This window comes from Lactuca virosa, chromosome 7 (genome assembly GCF_052849685.1).
Source record: "Lactuca virosa cultivar CGN04683 chromosome 7, Lactuca_virosa_CGN04683_v6, whole genome shotgun sequence".
Taxonomy (NCBI): domain Eukaryota; kingdom Viridiplantae; phylum Streptophyta; class Magnoliopsida; order Asterales; family Asteraceae; genus Lactuca; species Lactuca virosa.
This window is the reverse complement of record NC_136432.1, coordinates 290378712-290403253: the sequence shown is the minus strand read 5'-3', so window position 1 is coordinate 290403253 and position 24542 is coordinate 290378712. Positions and strand designations below refer to the sequence as shown.

The following is a 24542-nucleotide window of genomic DNA, read 5'->3' as shown; positions in this document are numbered from 1 at the left end:
GGACCCTCTGGTCCGGTCTATACAACACATAGCATACATATATCACAATACACATAATCTCATACATACACATAGCATACAAGACCCTCCGGTCTACACATAGATACCACTCTAGGTAATGTATAGTGAGAAGACTCACCTCGGGTAACTCGGATAACCTCGGACGCGAATATACTGATCTAGCCCGCGCCTAATCACATAAACAATATCCTCAATAAATAATGGCTCTCAAAGGCTAGATTAAATCCCTTTCTACAATCCCACAGAAGGGTAAAAGACCATTTTACCCCTCCTTGACCCAAAAGTCCAAATGTTGACTAAAACCCTAAAAGTCACCGAAAGTCAACTGGGGGCAGTACGCGGCGCGTACCAGCTCTTGTACGCGGGGTGTACTCCAGCGATCCAGATTCGGGGTCTCAAACCCTTACACTGCGCGTACTGAGATTTACGCCCAACGTAAGTCTCAGTTTCATGCTCTTACGGATTTTTGGTTTTAAAAGGTTAAGACATAAACTCAAACTCCAAATCTGACTTTTCTAAGGTCACTTAATCCATAATGTTGAAACTTTTAAGCCTTTGCATGACTGTAAAGGTCACTAATCACTCTAACACCTTTCCTCTTTCCTCATAAAGCCTTTATCTCATGCATCACTTAATATTCACGTCCAAGATTGGATTTTTATGAACCCACAACTCATATTACTCTGAAATATGGCAGATCTAAGCTTATGGAGACCATTTGCTCATAAAGTCTCCACCTTGGGACCAAAAACCCTAAAAATTGGTCCATGAAGCACACATCAAAAATAACAAGGAAAGCTTTGAGCATTATACCTCCAAGTGAAGCTCCTCCCTCTGTAGAACTCAGATCCAAGCTTGTAATCCAACTTCTAGCCTCCACAAGAACCTCCTCTTCTTCTTCACTAACACACAAAGGCACTTTCTAGCTCAAGAACACACACACACTAGCTTTAAAACGATAATATTGCTATCCTAGGGTTTCTCTCTGAGGGATGGTGGCTGGGGACAAGACTATATCATTCCTTTTATAGCCCTCAAGCCACAATTATGGTTTTGCGTCTGGGCCAGCTACGCCCAGCGTACCTAGGCGAGTCCGCGTCCAAAATAAGCGCATGAGTACGTGCATCGTACTCTTCAGTACGCGCAGCGTACTCAATTGCCATACGTTTTCCTTTAGGGGCTAAATTTGACAACTTGATAAAGAAAAAGGGTTTAAGAGATGCACCTGAATTTCAGACTGTTACAATTCTCCCCCACTAGAACCAGACTTCGCCCTCAAAGTCTCATGCTGCGAACAACTCCGGATGCTGCTCCCGCATCTCCAACTCCGGCTCCCAAGTCAGCTCGGACCCTCTCTGATGCTGCCACTACACCTGAACTAATGACACTTCCTTATTCCTCAGAACCTTGATCTTCTGATCCACTATTGCGATTGGTCTCTCAACATAATTCAGGCTCGCATCCACCTAAATATCCTCCAACGGTACAACTGCCGTCTCGTCGGCAATACACTTCCTCAACTGAGATACGTGGAAGGTATCATGTATCTGGCTCAACTCCGCAGGTAGCTCCAAACGGTATGCTACCCTGCCCACCCTAGCGGTCACCCTGAAAGGACCAATCTACCGGGGTCCTAGCTTGCCCCTCTTCCGGAATCGAATCACTCCTTTCCAAGGAGATACCTTCAGGAGTACGAAGTCTCCCACCTGGAACTCGAGCTCGGACCGCCGCCTATCCGCATAACTCTTCTGGCGACTCTGAGCTGTTAACAACCTTTGTCTGACCTGCTGTATCTGCTCTGTCGTCTGAAGCACTATCTCAGTGCTGCCCATCACTCGCTGCCCTACCTCTCCTCAGCAGATGGGAGTCTGACACCTCCTCCCATACAACAACTCGAAGGGAGGCATACCAATACTCGAATGGTGGCTGTTGTTATAGGAAAACTCATCCAACGGCAAATACGTGTCCCAACTTCCTCCGAAGTCCAACACACATGCTCGAAGCATGTCCTCGAGCGTCTGAATCGTCCGCTCACTCTGTCTGTCCGTCTGTGGGTGGTAAGCGGTACTGAAATGCAGCCTCGTGCCCAACTCCTCATGGAACTTCTTCCAGAACCTGGAAGTGAAACGTACATCTCGATCTGACACAATCGAGATCGGTACTCCATGCCGCGATACCACCTCCCTCACATACAACTCTGCCAGTCTCTCTGCAGAAGAGCTCTCACTGATGGCAAGGAAGTGAGCGCTCTTCATCAGCCGGTCGACGATCACCCAAATTGCATCGACACCCATCGCGGTCCTTGGCAATTTGGTGATAAAGTCCATAGAAATCTGTTCCCACTTCCACTGGGGAACCTCAACTGGCTGCAACTTGCCATGCGGACGCTGGTGCTCGGCCTTGACCCTGCGACAGGTCAAGCACCTATCAACGAATCACGCAACATCCCTCTTCATACAGGGCCACCAATAGTCTCTCTTCAGGTCCAAATACATCTTAGTGGCCCCGGGATGGATCGAGAACCTCGACCTGTGCGCCTCCTCCATCAGAATTGTACGTGCCCCGCCCGCAAACGGCACCCAAATCCGACCCTGAAAGGTCATAAGCCCTCGGCTATCAGTAACGAACTCAGATACCTGCCCGATCACCCGCTCTCTCTTGCGGTTCTCCGGTCTCACGGCCTCTGCCTGGGCCTCCCGAATGGTGTCCAACACCGGAGTCATCATTGTCAACCTCATACAAACGTCTCGTATCGGGGCACTCTCCGCCCTACGGCTCAGGGCATCGGCTACAACGTTAGCCTTGCCCGGGTGGTACAGGATCTCACAATCATAATCCTTTACCACATCCAACCATCTCCTCTGGCGCATATTCAGGTTGCGCTGATGCATCAAATACTTCAAGCTCTTGTAGTCCGTGTATATGGTACACCGAACCCCATACAAATAGTGACGCCAGATCTTGAGGGCGAACACCACTTACCCTAACTCCAGATCGTGGGTGGGATACCTCGTCTCATGAGGCTTCAGCTGCCTCGATGCGTATGCTATCACATGCCCTCTCTGCATCAGCACCGCACCCAACCCCAATATCGATGCGTCACAATACACCATAAAATCCTCCATCCCCTCCGAAAGGGCTAACACCGGGGCTTCGCATAATCTCTGGCGAAGTGTCTCGAATGAGGCCTGCTGCTCAGGACCCCAACTAAAAGCCACGCCCTTCCGGGTCAACCTGGTGAGAGGAACGGCAATCTTGGAGAAATCCTTGATAAATCTCCGATAATAGCCAGCCAACCCCAGAAAACTCCTGATCTCGGTGGGGGATCTCGGCACCTCCCATCTCATCACAGCCTCAATCTTGGCCGGATCGACCAATATCCCATTCTGGTTGACGAGATGCCCCAAGAATTGGACCTCTCGTAACCAGAAATCGCACTTGGAGAATTTGGCGTAAAGCCACTCCGATCTCAAAACTCCGAGAATTTCTCTCAAATGCTCCTCATGCTGCTCTCTGGATCTCGAATACACCAATATATCATCGATGAACACGATCACCGAACGATCCAACATCGGCCTGCACACCCTGTTCATGAGATCCATGAACGCCGCCGGTGCATTGGTGAGCCCAAAAGGCATCACCACGAACTCGTAATGCCCATAACGAGTCCTGAACGCCGTCTTCTGGATATCCTCATCCCGCACTCTCATCTGATGATATCCAGACCTTAAATCAATCTTGGAGAACCAAGATGCTCCCTGCAACTGATCGAACAGATCATCGATCCTCGGTAAGGGGTAACGGTTCTTGACCGTCAACTTGTTCAACTCCCGGTAATCAATGCACATCCGGTATGAACCATCCTTTTTCTTGACAAAAAGGATCGGCGCTCCCCACGGCGAGCTACTCGGTCGAATAAACCCCTTCCCCAGCAGCTCCTGAAGCTGAGAGGATAACTCCTGCATCTCTGGCGGCACAAGGCGATAAGGTGCCTTGGCAATAGGCGCCGCTCCCGGAACTAAATCGATACGAAACTCCACTTGCCTCTCGGGAGGCACACCCGGAAACTCCTCGGGGAAAACGTTTGGGAACTCTCGCACTATCGGTACATCATCAACCAAACTCGGCCTCTCCGCGGCCACTCGTGTGTCCGTCACATAGGCCACAAACCCACTACAGCCCTGATGTAGACTCTGCCTCGCTCTAACAGCCGAACAGAACGTTGACCCAGAACGGGTACCCTCGCCATACACCGTAAGAACTCCCCCACTAGGGTCTTGTATGGTCACCAGCTGTCGCTCGCAGTCAATAACCGCTCCAAATCTGCTCAACCAGTCCATGCCCACAATGACACATACATCCCCCATCGCAATCAGGACCAGATCAATCGGGAACTCAACACCGAATATCTCGAGTACACATCCTCGAATCACATCAGTGGCATACACCACTCGCTCGTCAGCTATGGAAACTCGTAGAGGTCGACTCAACGCCTCCCGACGGATATTGATGTGCTGACTAAAGGCTAACGACACAAAAGATCGACTTGCACCCGAGTCAAATAACAAGAACTCACAAGAAAAGTACCTACGCATATCATAATATAAGCACAATATCTCAAACTCAAAATAAATAGATGAAAGAATACATACCAGCCACAACATCAGGCGATGCGCGGACCTCCTCCGCTGTCAACTAGAAGGCTCTCCTGCGAGCCTTTGGTGCCTCGGCCTTCACTAGCCGGGTCTCGGTAGCTCTAGCAGCAGGTGTAGATCCCTGCGTTGATCCCTGCAGCAGCTGTGGGCACTCGGCCTTCCAATGGTCGGTCTAGTTGCAATGAAAGCAAACCGTAAATCCCTTGGGGCAATCCCTCGCAAAATTCCCCTCCTTCCCACACTTGTAACATACCCCAGCTTTGCACACCCCCTCATGGGTCTTGCCGCACTTCCCACAAGTGCGACCCTTCAGACCCCCAAATCTCGAATCAGCGGGCTTTGCCCGCTTGGCTGCCGGCTGAGCCTGCGCCGGTCGCCAGTCCCTCCTCTGAGACTCGGCCTCCTCCCTGACCTGAGTCTCCAACTCAATCTCCCTCTTCCGGGCATTTGCATGGAGCTCAGAAAATGTCCGGTATGACGAGTTCGCCACGAACTCACGAATATCCCTCCTCAGTATGCTCAAGTACCAGCTCATACGTGCCTGCTCAGTAGACACGTGCTCAGGGCAAAACAACGCCCTCTCATGAAACATCCTCGTAATCAATGTCACAGACTCAGTTCCCTGCTTGAGGGACAAGAACTCCTGGGCTAGACGTTGTAATGCCCGTGTTTCTAGGCTAGGCATTAATATCGACATTATAGTCTAGGTTAACCTTTGTAACTCATTTTGAAGAAATTAAAAGGAATTATGTGAATATTATGTGAATTATGTGTTTTATGCTTAATTATTAGGGCTTAATTAATTAAAAATAAAAATGAGCGTCAAAATTAAATTTTAGATAAAGCCGATATCTATTAAGAAACTTGTAGTGGGCGTGACAAGGATTACGGATATATAAAGAATGCCGAAATCCGAGTTATAACGAAGAAGTTATGACCTGTCGAAGTTTCGCGACAAACCGGCACGGGGCCGAATGTCGTAAAAAGTGAGTTTTCGATAAACTACTTCTTGGCCTTAGTGATCTAAACGAAACTCGTAGTGTTCGTTAATCGGAGAGTAGGTATAAAAAGAACGCCCAAATCTGACTTCGTATGAGGAAGTTATGATTTTTCGAAGTTTCAGCTTAGCAATAGACAGCTAAAAACTCGAATTTTAGATCGAGTGATTTTTAGCCGACACGACCTAAACGAGAATCGAAGGTCTCGTCATTAGTAGCACAACGGTAAAAAGTCTGACGAAAACGGACGTCGGATGAAGAAGTTACGAATTTTTAACGGATTTCCTGTCCCGGTCTGTTAAAAATAATAATTTAAAAAAATTAACGTCAAAATTAGCCGACGAAGTCTAAACGAAAGTTGTAGAGCGTAATTTTACCTACGCGTGCATATAAAGAACGTCAAAAACGGAGCTCGTATGCGAAAGTTATTGATTTTAGAAGTTTTTGCACAAAAATCAAGAAAATTCGCATAGTCACGTTTTTGCCACGTCACCCTCGCTGAGATCGTGCCACGTGTCCGAAATTGGTGAGTCATGCGAGCCACGTGTCCGAGCTGCTGAGTCATCGGATCTCGTGAGCTGATCCGAAGGGGTCCACTAGGAGTCCGACGCGTGTCCTATTCCTCGTGTCCGAGTCTCGCAGAAGGAGGCCACGTCCGAAGTCTCGGACTAGACCTCGGTCCAATCAGCGGCCCCCACCGAGACTTCGCACATGCGAGCCATGTGCTGCGCACCCTCGCCCTGCTGCCGCGTGTCCTCGCCTGATGACTCGCCCTCCTGAACCGACCTTCGGACCCCCTATAAATAGAAGGGTCATGCGAGCCTTCTCGGATACATTTAGAAAATCACCATTTTTCATCCCTTTCTTCATATTTTCTTCATCTTAACATCCCCCAAAGCCCCGGTATCGATTATAACCCCCGGAATACGCCACGAAGAGCCCGAGAAGCCCGAAAAATTTATCTTTTCGGTTTCGAAGGCCGACCCTCGTAGAGCCCTATTTCTGAATAAAACTCCCGGTTTTATTAGAAACGATCGTTTTAGGAAACGAATTGCTGCCCGATTTTCATCAAAACATGTGAGTGTATAGTCACTTTCAGTTTACACATAGATATGAAGTATTTACCTTATAATACGTGCTATGTGTAAATATATTAATTGTTTATTTGAGGTGACTGTTGAATTGATGTTTTATACAAGTTTTAAACTGTATAAGTATTTTTATCTACAAATATGTTGGGTAGAACATGGGTAGATAGTTGGTGTGTGATAAAATAAAGTGATGAGAGGCCTCGATGTGATTTGTGATTCAGTCATCTAGCGGAGTTTGGATGACGACCACGGACTTTCTAGACAGTCCAGTGGGAAACGCTAGCACGCCCGCAACCTGTAGGTGTTAATGAACTTGGGTGTTTATTCATTGTATTCAATCCCCATCATGGTTGCCTTTAGGACATGTATGGCTGAGGAAATGTTTAACAAGGATAAAGACCTAAATTCGCCTTATTCGGTATATAGATTGTAATGGCAAGAACTCGTAGTGGAGCTGCAAATGCAAACGGAAACAGGGATCAACAGCCTCAACCTCAAGTAGTTGAGCAAGTACCTGTTGTAGGAGCTGCACCTGAGCCAATGACGATGGCTGGGGTACAAGCAATGCAAAATGGAGGAGACGAGGCGGTTACTACAACAGAATAGGGAAGAAACTACGATACCTGTTGAACAGCCCGTATTGAATGAAGGGCAATCAGTAGGAGGGAACTATAGTGGGACTCTTGGTCAAGCCAACCCACCGATAGTTAGACAAAACAACCAGGATGGAGGAGTTGATGGACGCGGATGCAAATACAAAGATTTCATGGCATCTAAACCGCCGTGTCTATCTGGGAGTCCGACACCGGTGGAAGTCATGAATTGGATCTCCGAAATGGAGACGATGTTTGAAAGCTGTGAGTGCAGCAACAAACAGAAGACCGCACTTGCAATTCCTCTGTTGAAATCTGGTGTGTTGAGCTGGTGGAAGTTACTAGCTTATTTGATGCCCAAGGGAGAAGCTAGTAAGATGTCTTGGGAAGACTTTGTGCTACAACTGAAACTGCAATACTGCTCTGAGCAGGATCTTCTGGAAATTAATAATGAATTCCAGAATTTAAAGAAGGGAAAGATGAGCGTTACTGAATACGCTGCTAGTTTTACCGAAAAGCTGAAGCTTGTTCCTTACCTAGTTCCAACTGAACTCTCTAAGGTTAACAAGTTTGCCTTCGGATTACCAGCGGACTTTGGTCTGATGGTTAAGCAAGCAACCACTTTGAAAGCCGCCATCTGGGGCTGCTAAGAATGTTGAGGTTCAGATCAAAGAGAAGGGTCTGGAGAGGGCAGAAGTTGGTGAAAAGAGAAAATTTGAAGGAACTTCAGGTTCCAACAAGAAAAACAAATTTTCTAAGTCTAAGAAGTTTGGAGGAGGTGGAGGTGAAGTGAAATGGTGTGAGAAGTGCAAGAAGAAGCACTCTGGGAAATGTAGTGAGGAGGTGACTTGCTACAAATGTGGAAAGACTGGGCATTATGCCAACGTGTGTCCATCCGACAAAAGGGTATGTTTTGAGTGCCATGAAGAAGGGCATGTTTTTAAAGACTGTCCAAAGAGGAAGGATGCAGCAAAGCCCAATCTACCACCAAAGCCGAAGGCGAGAGCCTTTCAGATGACCCTTGAAGCTGCAAAAGAAGAAGTCGATGTCGCTTCAGGTACCTTTCTCGTAAACGAATTGCCTGCCCAAATTTTGTTTGATTCTGGAGCCAATTACTCCTTTATATCGCATGAATTTGGTAGAAAACTAGCTTTGCCTGTAGATAGACTAGTTAATGCCTTATTAGTCGAGATTGCTAGTGGCAAGTTTGTACCTGTTAGCCATCGTATGAAAAACATCATCATTGACTTGGATAGGAATAAGTTCCACGAGGAATTATTGCCTATCGAGTTAAATGGTTTCGACATAGTTTTAGGAATGGATTGGCTTAGCGCCAATGACACCAAAATATTGTGTAGAAAGAAGATAGTAAAAGTAAACCCGCCAGGGAGAGAGTCGTTTATGGTGTATGGAGACAAACGCAGAGTAAACTCTGGAATCATTTCCCTAATGAAAGCCAGAAAGTGTTTGGCCAAGGGGTGTACATCATATTTAGCGTTCGTGATCGATGCTAAGAAGGAAAAGAAGGAGGTGCAGGATATTCCGGTGGTGTGTGATCATCCGAAAGTCTTTCTCGAAGATCTTCTCGGATTGCCCCCTGATCGACAAGTTGAGTTTCGTATCGACTTGTTACCAGGAATGACGCCGATAGCAAAAGCACCGTATCGATTAGCGCCAACCGAAATGAAAGAACTTATGACACAACTTCAGGAGTTATTGGACAAAGGTTTCATTCGACCTAGTTCATCACCCTTGGGAGCCCCTGTGTTGTTTGTAAAGAAGAAAGACGGGAGCATGAGAATGTGCATCGATTACAGAGAGCTGAATAAAGCGACGATAAAGAACAAGTACCCGTTACCAAGGATCGATGACATGTTCAACCAGTTGCAAGGTTCGAGCTATTTTTCGAAGATCGATCTTAGGTCGGGATACCATCAACTAAAGGTGAGGGAGCAGGATATCGAGAAGACTGCATTCAGAACAAGATATGGACACTATGAATTTTTGGTTATGTCGTTCGGATTAACCAATGCCCCAGCAGCTTTCATGGATTTGATGAACAGGGTTTGTAAACCATACCTTGATAAATCCGTGATAGTATTCATAAACGATATCTTGATCTATTCAAAAAGCAAGCAGGAGCACGAAAAGCATCTGCGTGAGGTGCTAGAAGTCCTGAAGAAGGAGAAGCTGCATGCAAAGTTCTCCAAATGTGAATTTTGGATTCAAGAAGTCCAATTTTTAGGTCATGTGGTTAACCAAGAAGGAATAATGGTTGACCCGGCAAAGATCGAAGCTGAGATGAAGTGGGAACAACCAAAAAGTCCCATGGAGATTCGAAGCTTTTTAGGATTAGCCGGATATTATCGCCGATTTATTCAAGGCTTTTCTTCGATCGCTACTCCATTAACAGCTTTGACCCACAAAGGAGCTACTTATGCTTGGAATGAGAAGCATAAGGAAGCCATTGAGAAGTTGAAGAAGAGATTGTGTGAAGCACCGATTCTTTCGTTACCTGAAGGAGTTGATGACTTCGCAGTCTATAGTGATGCCTCTGGAGTTGGGTTAGGATGTCTTCTGACCCAAAGGGATAAAGTGATAGCGTATGCATCGAGGCAGTTAAAAGAGCATGAAAAGAACTACCCAACTCATGATCTGGAGTTGGCAGCGGTAGTATTTGCCTTAAAGATATGGATGCATTATCTTTATGGTACTAAGTGTAAACTTTTCACTGATCATAAGAGTCTTCAATATCTCTTTAATCAGAAGGAATTGAACGTGAGGTAGCGGCGCTGGCTGGAATTACTCAAGGACTACGACTGTGAGATACTTTACCACCCTGGTAAAGCAAATGTTGTTGCTGATGCTCTCAGTCGGAAGGTAAATCTTGAAAAGAGAAGGCCAAGAGCGTTGAGAATTGAAGTCGTCTCGACAATTGTGGAAAGTATAAAGAAAGCTCAGGAGGAAGCTTTAGAAAAGAATGACCGAAAGAAGGAACGTTTGGGAAAAACGTTAGTGTTTCATACAAACGGTCAGGGATTGAAGGTATTCAAAGATAGGATTTGGGTACCTAAGACGGGAGGAGTAAGAGGTCTTCTGATGGAAGAAGCTCACAAAACGATGTACTCGATTCATCCCGGCAGTACGAAAATGTATAGGGACCTAAAACCCTATTACTGGTGGCCGACGATGAAGCTCGATGTTGCTAAGTATGTGACCGAGTGTGTAACTTGTGCTAGGGTTAAGGCACAACATCAGAACCCGTATGGGAGTTTAGAACCTTTACCTGTACCCATGGGTAAATGGGAAGATATCACTATGGATTTTGTGACTAAACTGCCCAGAACAAGGAACGGTCACGACATGATTTGGGTGGTCGTTGATCGCTTCACTAAGAGTGCGCATTTCATAGCCGCTAACGAGAAATGGTCTATGGATAAACTTGCGAATTCTTACGTGAAGGAAATTGTGAGGCTACACGGTGTTCCGTTAACGATTGTATCCGATCGTGACAGCCGTTTTACCTCAAGGTTTTGGAGAAGTCTACAAGCGGAATTGGGTACCAAGCTGTGTTTGGGTACAACTTACCATCCGCAAACTAATGGTCAAAGCGAACGAACGATTCAAACATTGGAGGATATGCTGAGAGCATGTACCCTAGAATTCCAAGGTAATTGGGATGAACACTTACCTCTAGTAGAATTTTCATAAATAATAGTTTCCACTCAAGCATCAAGATGGCACCTTATCACGCTTTGTATAGGGAAAAGTGTCGAACGCTATCTTGCTGGCTGGAAGCTGGGGAAAAGCAGTTTATGGGACCTGAGATAGTCCATCAAACTGCTGAAAAGTTAAAAGTGATAAGGGAAAGGATGTTAGCTGTTCAAGACCGACAAAAGAGTTATGCTGACAAGAAAAGACAACCGATATCCTTCGAAGTTGGAGATTCGGTTTTACTTAAAGTCTCGCCGTGGAAGGGACTTATAAGATTTGGTAAGAGGGGAAAGTTAAATCCAAGGTTTATTGGACCATTTAAAGTTCTTCAGAGGATCGGGAATCAAGCTTACAAGCTAGAATTACCGGAAGAACTGGAGGGTATTCATAACACATTTCATGTGTGCTATTTGAGAAAGTTCACGGGAGATGTGCCCGACATAATTCCGATTTCTGAGTTAAGGTTGGATGAAAACAAGAGGTTGATCGAAGAACCTGAGGCAATCGTTGACCGTAAGACTAAGAAGTTGCGACGCAAGATGGTCGATTTAGTGCTTGTGCGTTGGAAACATACGAATGGGCCAAATCTCACTTGGGAAATGGAGAGTGACATGATGAGTCGCTACCCGCATTTGTTTGCTGATGTGTGATTCTGGAGACGGAATCATCCTAAGGGGGAGAGAATTGTAATGCCCGTGTTTCTAGGCTAGGCATTAATATCGACATTATAGTCTAGGTTAACCTTTGTAACTCATTTTGAAGAAATGAAAAGGAATTATGTGAATATTATGTGAATTATGTGTTTTATGCTTAATTATTAGGGCTTAATTAATTAAGAATAAAAATGAGCGTCAAAATTAAATTTTAGATAAAGCCGATATCTATTCAGAAACTTGTAGTGAGCGTGACAAGGATTACGGATATATAAAGAATGCCGAAATCCGAGTTATAACGAAGAAGTTATGACCTGTCGAAGTTTCGCGACAAACCGGCACGGGGCCGAATGTCGTAAAAAGTGAGTTTTCGATAAACTACTTTTTGGCCTTAGTGATCTAAACGAAACTCGTAGTGTTCGTTAAAACGAGAGTAGGTATAAAAAGAACGCCCAAATCTGACTTCCTATGAGGAAGTTATAATTTTTCGAAGTTTCAGCTTAGCAGTAGACAGCTAAAAACTCGAATTTTAGATCGAGTTTTTTTAGCCGACACGACCTAAACGAGAATCGAAGGTCTCATCATTAGTAGCACAACGGTAAAAAGTCTGACGAAAACGGACGTCGGATGAAGAAGTTATGAATTTTTAACGGATTTCCTGTCCCGGTCTGTTAAAAATAATAATTTAAAAAAATTAAAGTCAAAATTAGCCGACGAAGTCTAAACAAAAGTTGTAGAGCGTAATTTTACCTACGCGTGCATATAAAGAACGTCAAAAACGGAGCTCGTATGCGAAAGTTATGAATTTTAGAAGTTTTTGCACAAAAATCGAGAAAATTCGCATAGTCACGTTTTTGCCACGTCACCCTCGCTGAGATCGTGCCACATGTCCAAAATTGGTGAGTCCTGCGAGCCACGTATCCGAGCTGCTGAGTCATCCGATCTCGTGAGCTGATCCGAAGGGGTCCACTAGGAGTCCGACGCGTGTCCTATTCCTCGTGTCCGAGTCTCGCAGAAGGAGGCCTCGTCCGAAGTCTCGGACTAGACCTCGGTCCAATCAGCGGCTGCCACCGAGACTTCGCACATGCGAGCCATGTGCTGCGTACCCTCGCGCTGCTGCCGCGTGTCCTCGCCTGATGACTCCCCCTTCTGAACCGACCTTCGGACCCCCTATAAATAGAAGGGTCATGCGAGCCTTCTCGGATACATTTAGAAAATCACCATTTTTCACCCTTTCTTCATATTTTCTTCATCTTAACATCCCCCAAAGCCCCGGTATCGATTATAACCCCCGGAATACGCCACGAAGAGCCCGAGAAGCCCGGAAATTTTATCTTTTCGGTTTCGAAGCCCGACCCTCGCAGAGCTCTGTTTCTGAATAAAACTCCCGGTTTTATTAGAAACGATCGTTTTAGGAAACGAATTGCTGCCCGATTTTCATCAAAAGATGTGAGTGTATAGTCACTTTCATTTTACACATAGATATGAAGTATTTACCTTATAATACGTGCTATGTGTAAATATATTAATTGTTTATTTGAGGTGACTGTTGAATTGATGTTTTATACAAGTTTTAAACTATATAAGTATTTTTATCTACAAATATGTTGGGTAGAACGTGGGTAGATAGTTGGTGTGTGATAAAATAAAGTGATGAGAGGCCTCGATGTGATTTGTGATTCAGTCATCTAGCGGAGTTTGGATGACGACCACAGACTTTCTAGACAGTCCAGTGGGAAACGCTAGCAGGCCCGCAACCTGTAGGTGTTAATGAACTTGGGTGTTTATTCGCTGTACTCCATCCCCCTCATGGTTGCCTTTAGGACCTGTATGGCTGAGGAAACCCCTTAGCAATAGTGTCCATCCCGATGATATTCTTTAGACTAGGTCCCTTGTGAAAAGTGTTTAGGGACGTAAAGTGAGGATAACGGGAACGGGTAATCAGGGTTATTGTTGATTGGTGAACTTAATAAGTTTATTATTATTGTGGGTTGAAAACCCTATATGCTCACCAGGCTGCCAAGCCTGACCCACTCAGCTTTTTATGTTACAAGTAGTAGACCCCGAGCATAGTCGGAGGACGATGAGAGATTTTTGGGATTATAGGCCAGTAGTTGTAAATAACTGTTGAAAGGCTTATAATGTCTTGTTTATGCTTTTGATCTGTATCGGAACATGACATCCCGAGGTTTTGATAGGAAATGAAATTATATATTTCTTTAAGAAAGGTTTTGACAAACTTTTATCATATTTTGTATTGGGGACCAATTCCGCAACATCTTTTAAAAAGATTTCTCTGATTTTATTTTAAAAAGCATAAATTAAATCGGTCTTTTCTGGCCGAGAAATTAGGGGATGTCACAGACGTTCCCTCTCCACAGGGGGAACATACTCGTCTCGAAACATCACGGTGAACCTCTCCCAGGTCACCGCAGTAAGCTCTGCAGTAGTGAAGTCCGCCGTCACAAACTTCCACCAGTCCTTCGCCCCCAAGCGAAGCTGGTTCAGTGCAAACCGAACCCTCAGATGCTCCGGACACGAGCAGTGTAGAAGCATCCCTCGATATCAGAAATCCATCTCATCGCAGCAATCAGATCCTGCGTCCCATCAAACTCCGGTGGCTTCATGTTGCTGAACTCCCGGTACAGCAACGAGTCACCCCCTGAGGTCTAGCAGCAGCCACAACCGCAGTAGCTGCAACAGCCGCAGCCTCAGTAACCGCTGCGTATCTCTCGTCAAACGTCTCAATCAATGTGGTCTTGATAGACCCAAACATCTCCGGTATCTCTGCGCGGATAGCCGCAACCACCTCATCGTGGATCATCTGACGAAGCTCCTCGTCACTCACGCCGCTCGTCTCTGGTCTGTGGCGTGTCCCAACCATGATGTCTCTGAAATACAACATAAAAACATCAGAGACTCGCTCGAGTATACCCGCACTCGATAACTCAACCCTACTTGTTCCTTAGTACTCTAAGGATTCTTACTTGGACTGTGCACTGATCCGGTGTTTTCAGTAGTACGGGCCCTATACTACCTTCCACACCGCATCAGCATTCATTCCAAGTCCTCCTCCTAGGATCCTAGATCACAAGTACTCTATATCTCGCTAAGCATAGGCTACCCTCCAGCAGACCTCTCGTAAGCTCCTCGCTGCTACCTACTCACTCTCAAGCATCTCATAGCAGCAGTAATCTCCTAGGATAAGGCATCACAAATCAGGCCACTCTAGTCCTAATATGAATACCTAGCCTACTCTAGCATGAATAACATATCGTATCATATCTCATAACACATAATGTAAGGGTATTTTGGGAAATCACCGTTCGGGCGTTAGATGATCGTACACACTGCTCTGATCTGCTCGTTTCAAAACCTTTTACTCTTTTAGAAAAAAATGTTTTATTGTGAAAAATTTCTCAAATCCTCAGTTTGAGTTCAGATACGCCCGAAGGTGCATCCGAATCCCTCAAACCAAGGCTCTGATACCAACTTGTAACAACGTAAATTTTCAAAACAATTTTTTTCATTTCAAATATAATAAAAATTCATATGTAATATCAAAAGCCATGTATCAACATCATCTCGATAAACAACTCCCAAGATCTCAATGTAAATAAAACTCCATATGTGTGTACGGTCATGTCGGCGCCTTCCCGCGATCCTCACTGGTACCTGAAACACATAACACACAACACACAACACGGTAAGCATAAATGCTTAGTGAGTTCCCCAAAATACCACATACAACACATACGCCACTCGAGGCTACAGTACGACCCTCCGGTCGATGTGTCTCAACGGGACCCTCCAGTCCCGTAGCTCGTTGGACCCTCTGGTCCGGTCATAGCTCATTGGACCCTTCGGTCCGGTCTGTATCGTTGGACCCTCCGGTCCGGTCTATATCGTTGGACCATTCGGTCCGGTCTATACAACACATAGCATACATATATCACAATGCACATAATCTCATACATACACATAGCACACCAGACCCTCCGGTCTACACATAGATACCACTCTAGGTAATGTATAGTGAGAAGACTCACCTCGGGTAACTCGGATAACCTCGCACGCGAATATACTGATCTAGCCCCCGCCTAATCACATAAACAATATCCTCAATAAATAATGGCTCTCAAAGGCTAGATTAAATCCCATTCTACAATCCTACAGAAGGGTAAAAGACCATTTTACCCCTCCTTGACCCAAAAGTCCAAATGTTGACTAAAACCCTAAAAGTCACCGAAAGTCAATTGGGGGCAGTACGCGGCGCGTACCAGCTCTTGTACGCAGGGCGTACTCCGGCGATCCAAAATCGGGGTCTCAAACCCTTACGCTGCGCGTACTGAGATTTACGCCCAGCATAAGTCTCAGTTTCATGCTCTTATGGATTTTTGGTCTTAAACGGTTAAGACATAAACTCAAACTCCAGATCTGACTTTTCTAAGGTCACTTAATCCATAAAGTTGAAACCTTTAAGCCTTTGCATGGCTGTAAAGGTCACTAATCACTCTAACACCTTTCCTCTTTCCTCATAAAAGCCTTTATCTCATGCATGACTTAATATTCACGTCCAAGATTGGATTTTTATGAACCTACAACTCATATTACTCTGAAATATGGCAGATCTAAGCTTATGGAGACCATTTGCTCATAAAGTCTCCACCTTGGGACCAAAAACCCTACAAATTGGTCCATGAAGCACAAATCAAAAATAACAAGGAAAACTTTGAGCTTTATACCTCCAAGTGAAGCTCCTCCCTCTGTAAAACTCAGATCCAAGCTTGTACTCCAACTTCTAGCCTCCACAAGAACCTCCTCTTCTTCTTCACTAACACACAAAGGCACTTTCAGCTCAAGAACACACACACTAGCTTTAGAACGATAATATTGCTCTCCTAGGGTTTCTCTCTGAGGGATGGTGGCTGGGGACAAGACCATATCATTCCTTTTATAGCCCTTAAGCCACAATTAGGGTTTTGCATCTGGGCCAGCAACGCCCAGCGTAACCCTGGGTACGCCCAATGTACCTAGGCGAGTCCGCGTCCAAAATAAGCGCATGAGTACGCGCAGCGTACTCTTCAATACGCCAAGCGTACTCAATTGCCATACTTTTTCCTTTAGGGGCTAAATTTGACAACTTGATAAAGAAGAAGGGTTTAAGAGATGCACTTGAATTTCAGACTGTTACAAGAAATAGTTGTTCTAGATTCAGGATTGATAGGTATACCTCAACAGCCCCATTGTAAGTTTTAGAATCCCAACATGAATGATAACAATATTGAAAGTTATGTATATAACTTAGTAAGATGTACTCCATAGAACTCCATCGAAGATGAAAACAGATTCCCATCTGAAAATAGCAAAATTCTCTTGCTGACTGTTTTGGACAGTAATGCCCTTCACCTCTATATTTGAGCTCTCATCAATGGTTAACGCCTGTATCAAAATGTTTCCACTTTAAAACTTCATTCATAAGATATAACATTATTGAAACAATGAATAACATTGACCAGTAGTTTCTTTTTATGCAAACCTCAATTTTTAGTAATATGTATTTACAATTGAAAACAGATAACATAAAATAAGTTTTTTTTTCTTGGAAGATATAACGATACAATGTGAAAATATGTAATTATAAAGTTATAAATTAACTAAATAAATTACATATTAGAGCTTATTGTTAGCCAATTATCACTTCATGAGATCATATCGTTGATTCATTTTATGAAAACTTCAATGGACTAATAATTACCAGTTCCAGTGTGTTGATATATATCATGAGACCTAATTTCACATAATTATCACTTTATATGCATGAGCATCTTAATTTTAGTATAAAGTAACCATTATAGACCATAAAAAAATTAAAAACGATATAACTAATACATTGTATATAGAAATTAGAAGCATACCTAAATGTTGGAACCTGAAATGAAGTGGCAATGGATTGTAGGTTAAATTGTTGTTGTACGGTACGATTCAGCCTAATAAGAAAATGACCTAAAGTATAAGCAATAGGATGAAAAAATCCAAAAAGAAAAAAATTAAGAGCGACGTACCAGGGGTTTCTTATGCACAATAACAGAGCTTCAGATTCTTAAAATCGAACCCAAACAGAAATAGAAACAATCAATAAGAACCCTAATTAATCATTTAGAGGTTACAATATCCTAGTTAATCATATGTAAATTACAACCTAAAAATCCAAGATGATGGCAACAGAGAAGGCGTACTGTTGAAATGCACGTGAGTCCATATCTGCAAGGCAAACTAATCGGCCGAAAGGAAACCAAATTTCAATCAAAGATGAAGTCGATCGCGTTTGTATTGGTGATGTTCAGTGGAAAAAAATGATTGGCGGTGGAATGTGCAGTTCGTCGGCCTCGTCTCCGCTGGTGGGACGTCGAGCCCGAATTGTTGATGATCGGTTGGGTACGGAGGAGAGTCGATCTGGGTGACCGGTGATGGAAGGTAGATCGATTGGGCGGATAAAACTGAGAAAAAAAAAGTCGATGCGACTGAAATTGGAGTAAATGAGCAGTACAGTGGAGGAATTAGAAAATCTAGAGGAGAGACGGTCGGTGGATAATCCACCGTTCTGTTTTTGATTGGAGAGTAATGGCGGGGACAGACAGGTGTAATAACATGTGTCCACAAAAGAATAGATACAACGGCATAAATTGCCCAAAATGAAAATGCGCAGCAAAAAGTCCAGAAATGACAAACCATCATAAACAAAGGACCATTTCTGACCAAACAGCATGAAGTTTAGTGTTGCTTAGGACATTTTAATATATATATATATATATATATATATATATATATATATATATATATATATATATATATATATATATATATTAATTTGTAGTATAATAAAAATAAACTAATTACAAAGTTTGTACACAAAAAAACCATCTAACACAATAGGGTATGAGTAATTCGGAACACAGTCGCATATGGCTAATACTAATAGCTTCAAGTCGATCAAATAAAAAAATACTTTTCATTAACCGGTCCGGTCCGGTTTTACCCGAAAACCGATATTTTAAAAACAATAAAACCTGGAACCGGCCCAGTTATAGATAGATATGGTTTAGCCCAGGTCCAGTTCCGGGTTTTTCGGTCCGGTCCGGTTTTGCAGGTCATATGCTCATCCCTAGGATGGGAAGTTCTCTAGCTTGATGTAAAAAGTGCTTTTCCGCACGAAGAACTCAAAGATGAAGTCTATCAAACAACCATAAATATTTTTTAGGAAGATAAAGTTTATAGGCTAAGAAAGACGTTGTATGGTCTCAATCAAACAACAAGCACATAGTACAACAAGATGGAGGCCTACGTTAGAAGATAAAGTTTTGAAAGATATTCCAACATTCACCAATTTTGATAGTTAGCCTTTATGGGGTGATTTAATCTTCATTGGAAATGATAGAAGCACGTCTGCATAGAGTTCAAAAGGTCAATGATATCGAAATTTGATATGTTTGACTTGGGAAAAATAAGACATTTCCTTGGTATAGAATTCATTCAAAGTGCAGCTGGAATCTTTATCTGTCCAAGGAGATATGCTCAAGAAGTTCTAGAAAAATTTGGCATGGGTAACAACAATCCAATAAAAATCCGAATGTTCCAAGGACGAAATTATCAAAAGATGAAGATGGCGATGTTGATGTCACTATGTTCAAGCAAGTTGTAGGGAGTCTTATGTGCCTCACTGCAACACGACCGGATTTCGGATTTTTTTTTTTTTTTAGTTAGTTTCATAAGCATGTACATGTCAAGTCCAAGGATGCCACATTGGGTTTGAGCAAAAAGAATCTTGAGATACCTAAAGGGGGCTATTGAGTTGGATATATTGTACAAGAAGGGAGAAGGTAACACATGTCTTGAACTCTTGATGCTTATACTAGTCAACAATTATGTCGGGGACCTAGATGATTGTAAAAGTACTTCTGGTTTTGCATTTATGAGTTCTGGATTTGTTTCATGGTTTTCTAAAACGCAACCAGTAGTGTGCTTATAGACCACCAAAACCGAATACATTGCAATAGTTTGTGTTTGTCAATATATCTGGAGCAACTTGGAGTTGAAGAGAATGATTAAACTGTGGTGCATTGTGACGATTTAACTGTCTAAAAATCCTATTTTTCATGGAAGAAGTAAGCACGTTGGAGTAAGGTTTCACTTTCTTAGAGATTTGGTAAATTATGGAGAAACAAAAACAAAGCCACTGAAGTTGGAGGAATTTGAGAAACTTAGTGAAATGCTTGGAATGGTTGAAGCTACTAAAGTCTAAGCTAAAACAACATCGGAATTACAAGTGTTTAGCATTGATTATAAAATTGTGCAAGATATGCGAGTGCTTCAGAGTTATTATTACATACTTTCAAAAGGGAGGAAACCTCTCCTTTGGAAACAGTCCCCCAATCTTGACATACCTCCAGAAACTGTAAAAGCTTGGAATAAAAGGAGTCATAATTCATCAAAACAAAAGGAACAGGAAGTGCTGAACCTATCCTCTCTAACTGGATGAGTGCAAGAATCTCAAAAGCCTCATCCAGAGTGCCAATCCCTCCTGGTAGTACAATCACACCCGTCTTCTCCACTTTACTACTTCTAACCACTGCATCCACCAACCCATGCTTTCTTGCAGAAAAAAACCTGCATCCAGATTCAGATTCAGATTCAGTCAGTAAATAATCTAATAATTCTAACCACATCATCATCATCTATCTACCTGCATGTAAGGTAAGCATGAGAAGGAAGATATGGATGAAAATTCGTTGCTGTCCATTCCCCTGCTTCTTTAGCAATCTTGAATCCACCAACCGGCTTTCCTGCTTCAAGAGCACCCCGAGTTGCAGCATCCATCAGCCCTGGTCCAGCCCCTGACCATGAAGTACATCCCAACAGCTTTGCAACCTTTAACAAAATCAAAACTTTCATGTCTTTACAAACACAATACAAAAATATAAATATGGACTTGCCTCTCTTGCCAATTCCTGTGTTTGGATATAATGTTCATGTCCTGGCCCCATCCTTGCAGAACCCAAGTACACCACGCCTCTTCCAAGTCTTCGTATTAGCTCATAGCACATTTCAATCTCATTCTTCACCTTCATTCATTCATACACAACACATTAATTGTGTCTTCAAATTACCAATTTCAACGATTCATTAATGAATCAGACCCAAAATATGAACTCGAATGTAATTTACGGATGTTATAAAATTTATGCAACAAATAACCAATTTAATTTGATGCAACACAAAACAATCCGACTCCAAGCAACACCAGAAACAGCTCAAACGAAAACAAATTCATTATCCCCTAAGATTCAAGTCCTAACAAAAACCCATACGGAGATAATGACACATACCAACCAAAGAAACCATCAATGATCAAACGGAAGCGGTCTATGATATGGTGATACAAAATGGAGAGTACCTCAAAGGGGCTACTTCTTTCATCAAATTGAACTGCTTCGATCTGGGAAGACGAAGCCCTGAGTGCTTTATTGGGGTTTGAAAGCTCAAGTGTAATCGGACTCTGATGTGTGTCTTTAGCACTCGAACAAAGAATCTTGAAAACCCTTTGACGATGGGAGTGGAAGTTCCATGGCAAATTATGAAGACCTACACAAGTAGCAGCAGATGAAAATCCCATTTTTCAAAGAAATGCACAATAACTCGACGACCTTGCTTCGACCACTAATGCGACTACTCAAATCGGGAATAACGCCATCAAGATTTTGTCCTTGATCAGATAATATATTTTTTACGCTTGTTGACGAGTTTTATTTTTATTTTTATTTTTATTTTTTTTTTTTAAAGGGAGATGAAGGAAAATATTCATTATTCTGTGTCTCTGAGTTCGAAGGAAATGAAAAGAAAGGAAAGGAAAATTTTTAGTTTTTGTGTTCCTGAGTCAGGAGGAAAAAGAAAATAAAATTAAAATTTTTCTTCCTCTCACTTTCTTTCCAAATCCGCCCAATTTGGGAGGAAAATTTGGAAGGAAATATGACTCCAAAATCCTTCCCCTCCCCTCACTTTCCTTTCAATAATAAAACTCGAGAATACGATTTTTCTTCGACACCCCTTACTTTCTCTCCGTATCCTCTTATTTCTCTCCTTAAGTAGAACTCGGGAACAAGGCAGGATCGGGCTCGGGGTTGAGATTAGCACGGGCTTTGGCGGACATTTATTTTATCATATACACATCTTAATTCAATTTTAAAATATTTTTATTGGTTGAAATTGCATTGTTTTCGGAAAGAGATGATTATAAGTAGTTAATTATAGGTTGATTTTTTATAAAGGGGCAAATGGAATGTTAAAGGGTGTCTTATTAGCAGCACTCCACTGTAAAACATTAAAATTTCAATTTTCAACAATTTTTACAAAACAGTTGCTCAATCAGCACTTTTTCTGTGATCATTAATATTTTATTACATGATCAAAAGCTTTAAACCCCACAATAAATCTGGAGAAAATTATTTTAGGAACTTGACACATTTATCTCCGAAGAGCTAAATTTTCATGAACAAAAACGTTATAGAAGTTTCTATACAAATTATTGAACTTTTAGCTGCATTTGGAACTCATGCATTTGCTAGTGCTACATTTCATAACTTGTTGGGGTTGAATACCCCCATTTAGCTCCGAAATAATTTTGAGCCAAATTGTTTTATGTAAGTTAATGTTTTCAAAGGATGTTCTGTAAAAACCCTACGTGCTAGAACACATTCTTTATTTTTCTACAAAAATAAGGATCTAATGGCCAAAAATTCAAAATAAATACTTACAGATGAGATAAAAATATGAAAAATGTAACATCCCAAGTTCAGAAGCAAGAGTTCAGGGGTGTAAAGTGTAAATGGAAAAGTAGACTTGGCGAGTTGGAGCTTTAACTCGTCGAGTCGGAACGTGTGTTGGGCACGTGATACGTGACCTGACTCGCCGAGTCGGCGGCTGGACTCAACGAGTCAGTGCTGGGAAGAGAAAACCCTAAATCTTAGGGTTTGCACCCTATTTAAAGGACCTTATGTCCTCCCCTCAGGCTCCTTGTTACCCTTGAGAGTTAGTAAACCCTAAAATCGTGTGAGCTTCCATTATTGAAGAGATTTGAGCCTTGGAGGAGGAATATAGAGAAGGAAGCTTGTAGATCAAGAGGCTAGCATCAAGGAATTCGTGTAGATCCAGAATCTAATTCATCTTGGGCACATTCTGGAGGTAACAAGTCGTTGCTTTGAGCTCTTTCCTTCTAGATCTATTCTTAGATGATGATTTGGGGCTATTTAGCATGTTTGAGATCCATCTCGGGTTTTGGGACTAGATATGGGGTTGCAACTTCAGATCCAGACTTATCTTGGTCCATGGAGGCATAAAGTATCAGCCTTTGTGCATGTATAAGAGCATTCTTGTCTTGAACCTTCTTTCTAACTTGTGTTGAGCCTATATTGCCTTGCATGCATGTAAAGTTGGAAACTTTACGTGTGGAACTAGCCCTAGGAGTCCAGATCTATGAGTTGGAAGCACTGAGATGGTCTGAAATCGTCTGAATAGGGATGACTTAAGTAGACTCGGCGAGTCTGTTCTTGGACTCGACGAGTTGGGTCGCAAACCCTAACCCAGCTGGTTATGATGCAAATTAGTGAGTTGAGTGGTGACTCAGTGAGTTGGACAGGCTAGGACTCAGATTGAAGGACTCGACGAGTCATGGGATGACTCGGCGAGTCCAGTCGCGAATTGTGGGGTTCTGAGTTCATGAACTCGGCGAGTCACTAGGATGACTCGGCGAGTAGGGTCAACCAGGAAGGTTGACTTTGACCAGGACTGTGACTTTGACCAAGAGTTAACCAGTTTGACTTCAAAGGGGTATTTTGGTAATTTGGGCTCTGATGGTTATGGTTTCAATGAAGTTTTAGGCGGTGGTGTTTGTGGCGGTGATCGGGAGTTTTGATCTCATCTCTTCAGTTCGGCATTTGCAATGTGAGTTATCCTCACTATACTCAAGGGTCTAAGGCACCAAGGTCGGCCCTTTGATTTGTATTTGAGATAGTAACGTTTGTGACATGATAGATCAGTATCCTGTAGATTGGATGTGGTTATGCTTAGTAACCTATAGTTAGGTCTAACTGTCTGTATGCTGGTAGGAGATTACTTGTTATATGTGCACTTGGTTGATTGGTAGTGGAGGGTATTCCATCCCGATGATGATAGGGCCCTAGTAGTTGTCTCTATAAACTGTTATATGGTTATCCGATAGGTGCACATGTTTGTTAGTATGTGGGCATTCCAACCCGTTGTTTGTTGGCCAGGAGTATTCCATCCCGGTAGGATGATTAGACTCATAGTAGGTGGGCATTCCAACCCGCTGGTTGAGGGCATGGGGTATTCCATCCTGATGGATGATTGGACCCATAGTAGTTATTGTTTGTGTACGAGTGTGGGCATTCCAACCCGATGGTTGTGGGCCGAGAGTATTCCATCCCGATGATGATTGGACTCGTAGTATATTGGCATTCCAACCCGATAGTTGAGGGCCAGGGGTATTCCAACCCGATGGTTGACTGGACCCATAGTATGCTGTTCATTGCTGAATGTGTATGGTTGTATGTGTATGGATATTTGGGGGTAACTCACTAAGCTTTCGGGCTTACAGTTTTCAGTTATTGTTTCAGGTACATCAGGAGATCGTGGCGAGGCAAAGGCGTGATCGTACCGCTCCTCATTTTTATGATGTTGTTTCTGGGATACTCTGATAATATAATATTTGGGAACCTTTTTGTAATAACTAATGGAACATGGA

At 43.0% G+C, this 24542-nt stretch overlaps 1 protein-coding gene and 1 long non-coding RNA gene across 5 annotated transcripts; both read right to left on the bottom strand.

Annotated features, from left to right (window-relative positions):
* Positions 1-13721: 13721 nt before the first annotated feature.
* On the bottom strand, positions 13722-18335 carry LOC145125110 (uncharacterized). 4 transcript variants are annotated; one of them, XR_013715813.1, is made up of 8 exons: positions 17928-18335; positions 17791-17827; positions 17644-17715; positions 16959-17167; positions 16471-16559; positions 15775-15825; positions 15049-15400; positions 13722-14616 (listed from the first exon to the last, which is right to left on the bottom strand). It is a non-coding gene; the product is annotated as an uncharacterized LOC145125110 (long non-coding RNA). The 4 variants fall into 4 exon arrangements; XR_013715814.1 differs by having other exon boundaries at positions 17965-18335; XR_013715812.1 differs by having other exon boundaries at positions 17791-18335.
* A 1707-nt stretch (positions 18336-20042) lies between these two features.
* Positions 20043-21479, bottom strand: LOC145123253 (uncharacterized). The gene is made up of 4 exons (XM_079058474.1): positions 21180-21479; positions 20719-20847; positions 20469-20653; positions 20043-20392 (listed from the first exon to the last, which is right to left on the bottom strand). Exons 1-4 carry the CDS (start codon positions 21396-21398, stop codon positions 20056-20058), a joined length of 870 nt encoding a protein of 289 aa, XP_078914600.1. The 5' UTR covers positions 21399-21479; the 3' UTR covers positions 20043-20055.
* Between the last annotated feature and the right edge of the window lie 3063 nt (positions 21480-24542).

Bases quoted from the DNA above. Each gene is read 5' to 3' on its own strand.
- LOC145123253 (XM_079058474.1), bottom strand. From the start codon at position 21,398: ATGGGATTTTCATCTGCTGCTACTTGTGTAGGTCTTCATAATTTGCCA. The intron at 20,848-21,179 runs GTACTCTCCATT...GAATGAATGAAG, and splicing joins AAAGAAGTAGCCCCTTTGAG to GTGAAGAATGAGATTGAAAT. The intron at 20,654-20,718 runs GCAAGTCCATAT...ATTTTGTTAAAG, and splicing joins CACAGGAATTGGCAAGAGAG to GTTGCAAAGCTGTTGGGATG.